The 7,307-nt window shown below is 33.4% G+C and overlaps 1 protein-coding gene across 1 annotated transcript; it reads left to right on the forward strand.

Moving 5' to 3' along the window:
• The first annotated feature begins 466 nt into the window (after nt 1-466).
• On the forward strand, nt 467-1,602 carry LOC133794355 (uncharacterized). Its single transcript, XM_062231575.1, has one exon. The coding sequence runs from the start codon at nt 604-606 to the stop codon at nt 1,216-1,218; it is 615 nt and encodes a 204-aa protein (XP_062087559.1). The 5' UTR covers nt 467-603; the 3' UTR covers nt 1,219-1,602.
• Nucleotides 1,603-7,307: the final 5,705 nt, after the last annotated feature.

Here is a 7,307-nt window from a genome sequence, read left to right on the forward strand (position 1 = left end):
ATAAAACGGTTCTTTCTTAGATTCTTCTTCCATGTCAAATAAAATATATTCAAGTAAGTTACTTAATGCAGTAGTGCATCTAAATCTAAAAAGCTTATTATATATAAAAATAAAATTGAGCACGAGCACGAGCACATCAGATCACCACACATCAAAAAAGCATGTGTGTGTTACGGTGTACCCTCCTCGTGTACCAATTCTCATTCACATCTTAAAATACACATTAATCCTTCTTTTCCATTCTCTTTTTAGTATTATTATTATTTCTTTTTTGCTTGAAATTTTACGAAAAAACCTTTACTTTCTCCTCCACCTTCTCCACCCTTTATATACCAACTCCTCCCTCCTCCCCTCTACACCCCAAAATCAAAACAATATCTCTCTCTCTCTCTCTCTCTCTCTCTCTCCCTCTCAACAAAAAAAAAATCTCTCTCTCTCTCTCCCTCTCAACAAAAAAAAAATCTCTCTCTCTCTCTCTCTCTCTCAACAAAATCAAAACAATATCTCTCTCTCTCTCTCTCTCCCTCTCAACAAAAAAAAAATCTCTCTCTCTCTCTCTCTTTCTCACTCTCACTCCTTAAAAGAAAAGCAAAAGAGTAAAAAATGGAACAAAACGCACCAGTAGTAGCGAAGAAAATATGGGACGGGGTACGTGTAGTTTTCTTCATGCTTAGAAAAGGTATATCAAAGAAAAAGCTTCTCCTTGACCTCAACATGATGATGAAGCGAGGCAAGATCGCCAGCAAGGCTGCCATAACCAATCTCATGGCTTTCCACGCCGCCGGTTCCACCTCCTCTCGCCGCTCCAACGTCGGCGAATCCGGTCCTCGTCTCTCCTCTGGAGAGTACGAGTTCAGCTGCAGCAACACTCCCAACTACGGCCCATTCAACCTCGGCAAGCCCCGCCGCAACCACTCGCACAATTTCTTCGGGTGCGCTCACGCGCCACCTACCCTCGACGACGACGTCGTCACCGCCAATGCCCTCAAGGCGGTTCTGGAGATTTTGAACAATGACCAAGCGGTGATGAATGCGGCCGCTGGGGTGGAGGCCTCGCCGGCTCTACCCGGGTTCGGTCGGAGCCCCATGGTCCGGCAGTTGAGGATAACTGACTCACCGTTTCCGTTGAGGGAAGCCGACGAGGACAGCCGCCAAGTGGACGAGGCAGCCGAGGAGTTCATCAAGAGGTTTTACAAGGACTTGCGGCTTCAGCAGTGAATGGCGGTGACTAGGGTTTATATATGCAGTGATTAACTGGATCGGCAAGTCAAGCTCATGGCCATAATTATATATATATATTATTGATTTTATATATAAGCTAGCTAGCTAGATATGACTTTGTTAATGCGTTGTTGATAAACAATAAGCTCATGCATGTGAATTTTCTTTTGATTTTTCATTTTGCTTTAAGACATGATTTGTATCTTGATGAAGATCAAATTTCATGTAATGTCCAATAAAAAAAAAAGAAGAAAAAAAAAAGAAAAAAGAAGTAGATCAAGCCTGTCATGATGATCTAATGAGAGAGTTTTGTATACAGCGATTCCAAAATTTTTGCCTATAATGGATATTTAGTCATATATAAAATTTTGTTCTAATTAATATCTCTGTACTGTACTTATATATATATAGCTAGCATAAATTTATTAATTTTGGTAAGATATTTAAATACATTAAAATAGAATCATATAATTGCACAAAAAATTTGAAGATGTTATAGTATACCAACTTCTAGCTAAGATTCAGCCACAAGAGAAAGTAGTTGGTATACAGTAATAAAGAAAGGTATATTCCCATTACCAACCAACCACAACTGCAGCTATTATACGTACTACTGCTGCTAAAGCCAACTTGATTGAAAATTAAAACTATTATCAATTTTTTTAAGAGAAAAATGGTGATATCCAGAATCCATGGTTACGTAGTACTGAATTAATATTAACTAGGGTTTTCTTTGTTTAATTATAATTTGATATTTTATGTGCATTTGGGATTTGGTGATATAATCAAGAATTATGCTATGATTCTATATATTCTCTGAAAATTATTATTATTATTATTATTATAATTATTGTTACTGTTGTTTCTTAGTTGATATGCTTCCAATTTGCAAGGAAATCAGTTTAGGTAGCGAGCTAGGTTGACATGAATGCACATATGATTGTAACATGTGTAGGTAGGAAATAATTGAATTGAAAAGGCAGAATGAAAGTACCAAATTGCCCTTGTTACATATCATTAAATTATTATTATTGATTTATTTTAGCTTTTACAGCCTCGGTACCACTTCCATTAACATGTCGGGACGTGCTTTTTCCACTATGTCAAAAAGACTTGAAAGTGAACCCAAAATAGCTGGCCCCTCCCCAAAATATAATCATTTTTTTTCAACTTTTTCTTTTCTTCTTTTAATTATAATAATTAATTAATCTTTATTATAAACGTATATTTTGGTTCAAGTAGGTAATTGGCTAAGAGGATATATATATATATATATGTATAAATGTATTGTATATATAAAAGATAATTTTTTGGTGCATACTTTTTTTATGTTTTTCGGCTTTTGAGTAAATTTTGGCGTTATTTTTTTTTTTATAATCGTGTATAATGTAATTATTTAGGACATAATGTAAATTTTTAGAAAATTATGAATAATTTACAGTGTCGAAAATTATGTTTAAATAGACTGTTTTCCACGCACATAAAAAATTAGTCACGCGTGCAATAAACTGATTGGATATAGTTTTTATACTTTAAATTAATCAGCTTTTTCTGAAATTTTGCAGTATGCTCTAAATAATTATAATATACACGGTCATAAAAAAAATCGCACAAAAAATTATTAACAAGTCGAAAACACAAAAAATATACACCGATGCATGCCTTCACATTCAATAAAATATAAATATAATATATAAACGAGTCCTATTCATCGTGTGTAAGGGTTTTGCGAAAGCAATTCCACTTGTTTACCAAAAAGGGATTACTACAACGGAGCAGATATGATTATGGCTATAAGCTCCAACAAGTAGTTAATTGTAATTACAATATTAATCTAAACAGTTGTCATGATCATCATGATAATAAAGCTGTCTCAAAATATATATACTAAACTACTATACTTTAGCCCCTCACAGTAATAATAATATTTATTATTACTTTATATATATATATTTTAATTATTAAAACTTTATTCAATCCATACGCTATTCAGTAAAATTTGTTACCCTTTAATATTTTACGTAGTTGATTTAACAAGTTGTGGATTAGGTATGTCATTTATCAAATGTGTGTAGATCTCTAAAACTTTAGCTATATATATTTGGGTATTATTTTATGTACTTAATTGTATATATATGTACGTCTAAGGGTTTGAAACGTACTGTTTTCAATTTTTAAGTATTATAAACATTTTAAAGGAATTTAATTTTAAGAAACAAACATAGAAATCAAATCTGTCTGCTAACTAATTGATACATAAAAAACTCTTTATATTTGATTTTCTTCCTACAAGTAGTCCTAGATATTTAGAAAAATTGATAGATGCAAGTGTGTTTATTATGTAAATTTTTTAATCCCTATTTAATTAATTTAATCTTCATAAACAAGAGTATACTGTCAAAAAATCATAGATTTGAACGAGAATTATGTAGAGGGAAAAATCGTGCATTTAGATATTTTCTTTTTTAAAATAAAAGTATTATTGTTACAAGACATCACACATAATATTAATAATTTAATTATTACGGAGCCAACTGATTTTTGTAGACTAAATAAAGGTGAGAAAAATATTTGGTGCAAACAAAAATAATATATATTAATAATTTTTTAAAATAAATAAACAAGAATAAAATTCAAATTCAAAATTACATGTAAAATTTTAAAATTAATAGTAGTGCACTTTTATTAATAATTTTAAGAGATTTTTTTTTATATAATTTTTTTCCTTATTTTTCAAGACTGTAAATTGAAATTATACGTACACACACAAAAACACAATAATTATTTTTACCTTAATCTAACATTATATTTTGGCCATCCATTTTTAAGTTAGGCTCTATTAATTCATCCCCTTTTGGGTTATTGACACCCAATCTTGTAAAGACTAGAGTTGCTTAACCAAATCTATGTGTCATTGCAGGATAATGATCGATTCTAATTAAATATTAATTTTTGTGACGGATTATTAATTAGTGATAACTCCATATATATATATATAAATATGTTAATTGTCGTCAATCAATTAATTTCATTATTAGAAAGCTATTTTGTTATTTCTTGCGGGCAAAGATGTTCCGTTTTTGTTGAGCAGGGTGCGAAAGATCATTTTCTTAGAAGTCATTTCAATTATTTTTTATTTTAATTTTTAATTTTAAAAAAATCACCATATAAAAATTAATGGTGGCAGCACATAAGAGCTCCATAAAGCCAAAAAGTTTAGGTAATATGTTAGGTGTTATAAGAAATTTGAAGCTAAATTATTGCTTTACAGATGCCGCTTTTTGAACTTGCTTTTGCCTCGATTGACATGCTTTTTAATTCGAGATATTAATCATGGCGACTACAAATTAAATTTAATATTATAATCTCTATTATTTTTTGAAAACAACATTTTATTAGTTTTCTTAATATGCATGCATATATATCTTCGCACATTGTAAGCATGCAAAACTCAACTATCAAAAGAGAAACTAGTTCTGTCAAGCGTGGGACACATTGGCACCACAGACCAATTCTTTTGCTTTATACATTTCCTTACATATATAAAACTTCATTTGGGTGGGGCAATATAGAGCAGAAAAAGGGGTTTTAGTAATAATAGGGTAAGAAAAGAATGTGAAAACAATGGGCAGTTTTCGAATTAAAAAAAAAAAGAAAAGTAAAACTGTAATTATTAGCAACTTTTCACATTTCCTATTAACTTTGGTGGCATTTCCACCCAATTGACTAGCATTGATAGTTAAGGAATGTTGAGTCAAAGAATATATGAGAAACTTAATTGGTTTGGTTTGCTATATCCTTACAAATCATAGTTAAGTCTTATGTCCGGACTTGTAAAATAATCATAATTTTGAACGCAAATGTTATTTTTTTTTGGGATATTTGTGGCATAAGTACCTAATTTTTTAGGAAAATACTCGACATAAACACAATTTTTTTTAGCGGGTAAAGTGCTCAAACATCTTAAAATTTTAATTTTGTTTAATTCCGTTAATAGGGTCTCTGTTAGTGGGTCATTGTGAACAAGAGTGGGCTCCATATTATATCTAGGTTTAATTTTAAAAAACTAAAAAAATAATTATTTTTAAATTTAATTTATTAAATCATTATTATTTGATTTTTAAACATAAAAAAAAACTAAATTAAAACAAATAAAAAAAAGAAAAACATAAATTTTAAAACTAAATTCTAACTAATTCTAAACTGATCATGCTCTATTCATCATCAACAACAACTTCAAAACTTCTATTCTGTTATGCCCCAAAATCTCTAATGAGTTTTAATAGTTGGATTAGTAGGCCGGGGGGGCCATAATTGATTTATTATGCCATTAAATGATTATGTGCATGTTTATGTGAATTATATTGTAATATGATGATAAATGCATGCATGTGGGTCCATATTTCATCATAAGGGCATTTTGGTAATTTGGTCCGTTGATGGCGTAATTGTGTATTTGCATGCATGTTAGTGATTATTGATGAGGTCACATTATAATGTGGATTTGTTCGAGCCATTCGGCATGAGACGGTCTTTTAATGCAAGTTAACGGTTTGGTTATAACGAGGTTAAGTTCGGGGCTCGGGGTGAGTCTCGGGGTAATTTGGTGATTAGAACATTACCGAGAATTAAAGGGTAATGGGATATGATTTATTGGTATTTGAGAATATTGGGAATAACGGGAAAATGAGAGTGTTAATTATGATTAACGAGATAGGCGAGAAATGACGATTTTGCCCTTGGAGGCTGTTTAGGGTTTTAATTAAGCTTAGGGGCAATATAGTCTTTTCACCTCAAGGATTATATTAACCATTGAAGGTTGTAGAACTTGCAAAAACAGAGTACCTAGTTCTTCTTCTCTCAATGGTCTTTTCTCTTCCTTTTCTCTTTGGATTTTTGAGCTTCTTTTGAGGAATCAAGCTAGGGAAGTGTAACGCCCCACATCACTATGGCTGCTTCCTAAAATGACGACTGGACCTACAAACCAACACAGAGTCTTTCCAGCGTGCTTTGTCCTCACTCGCACGCTTCTTGGAAAACTTCCCAAGAGGTCACCCATCTTAAGATTACTCCAGGTCAAGCACGCTTAACTTTGGAGTTCTCAAGTGATGGGCTACCGAAAAGAATATGCATCTTGTTGATATAGATGGTACCCATTAATCTATATAAGCCCTCTTCAACTGTGTAGTCTCATACCTACACAGTCTTAGAATCATCACACTTGACATTCCCCAGGCGGTGTGGGATTGCACAGCTTTACTCGGTCTTTCCCCCTACGGATCACGGGATACTGACTGTCACAGGAAGTGAGTCTTGAGGGCTTAGGGTTGTGTTCCACCATTGAAGAGGGTTCTATACTGAGCTTGAGGTAAGTTTCTAGCCATCGAAACTCTGGTTTTCTGCTGTGTTTTCATTTGGTTTTCAGCTTGGATTTTGAGATGGATAGTTGAGGATTGATGGGAGTTTTTGGCTATGATTGATTGGGTTATGATGCCTAGTACATGTAGAGTGGATATTTGGGTTCATTTGGGAGTTTGAATGAGGTTTGGGAGCATTTTTTAAGGTTGGAAATGGAATAATCGAAGGAGGGAAAAACCAGGGCTGATTAGCATGGTCCCAGCGCTACAGCACCTAAGGGAGGGCGCTACAGCGCTAGCCAGGGCCATTCAACCCTGCTTGTAGCGCTGGGGTGCTAGGGGGCAGCGCTATAGCGCTACCCTGTTCTTCCTGATTCCTATTTTGAGCACTTTTGAGGGTTTTTAGCTCGGGGTTTCAATTCCTAAGGCTCGGGATCGAATCTACTCACCGGTTGGGTACGATTCGAGGTCCTGGGAGCGAGGTTTAGGTCATGAACCTTTCATTGCTCATTTTCATTGATGGAGGTTATATTTGGTTATGACTAGGTGACCGCTAAGGAATCAAAGGGTCGATCGTTCTCAAGGGTCGTTCTTTTACTATTTCTCGCTCGAACCAGAGGTAAGAAAATTACACCCCATATGTGACATGCATGGTTATTATTGAGGCATGTTGAGTGTTTAAATGTGGACATTGATTGCATATCAAATGCTTAGCAAAACTTGCTTACT

The sequence above is a fragment of the Humulus lupulus genome, chromosome 8, assembly GCF_963169125.1.
Source record: "Humulus lupulus chromosome 8, drHumLupu1.1, whole genome shotgun sequence".
Classification (NCBI taxonomy): Eukaryota; Viridiplantae; Streptophyta; class Magnoliopsida; order Rosales; family Cannabaceae; genus Humulus; species Humulus lupulus.

What these genes read in the sequence shown, in the direction of transcription:
- LOC133794355 (XM_062231575.1), top strand. Translation starts at nt 604, where the DNA reads ATGGAACAAAACGCACCAGTAGTAGCGAAGAAAATATGGGACGGGGTA.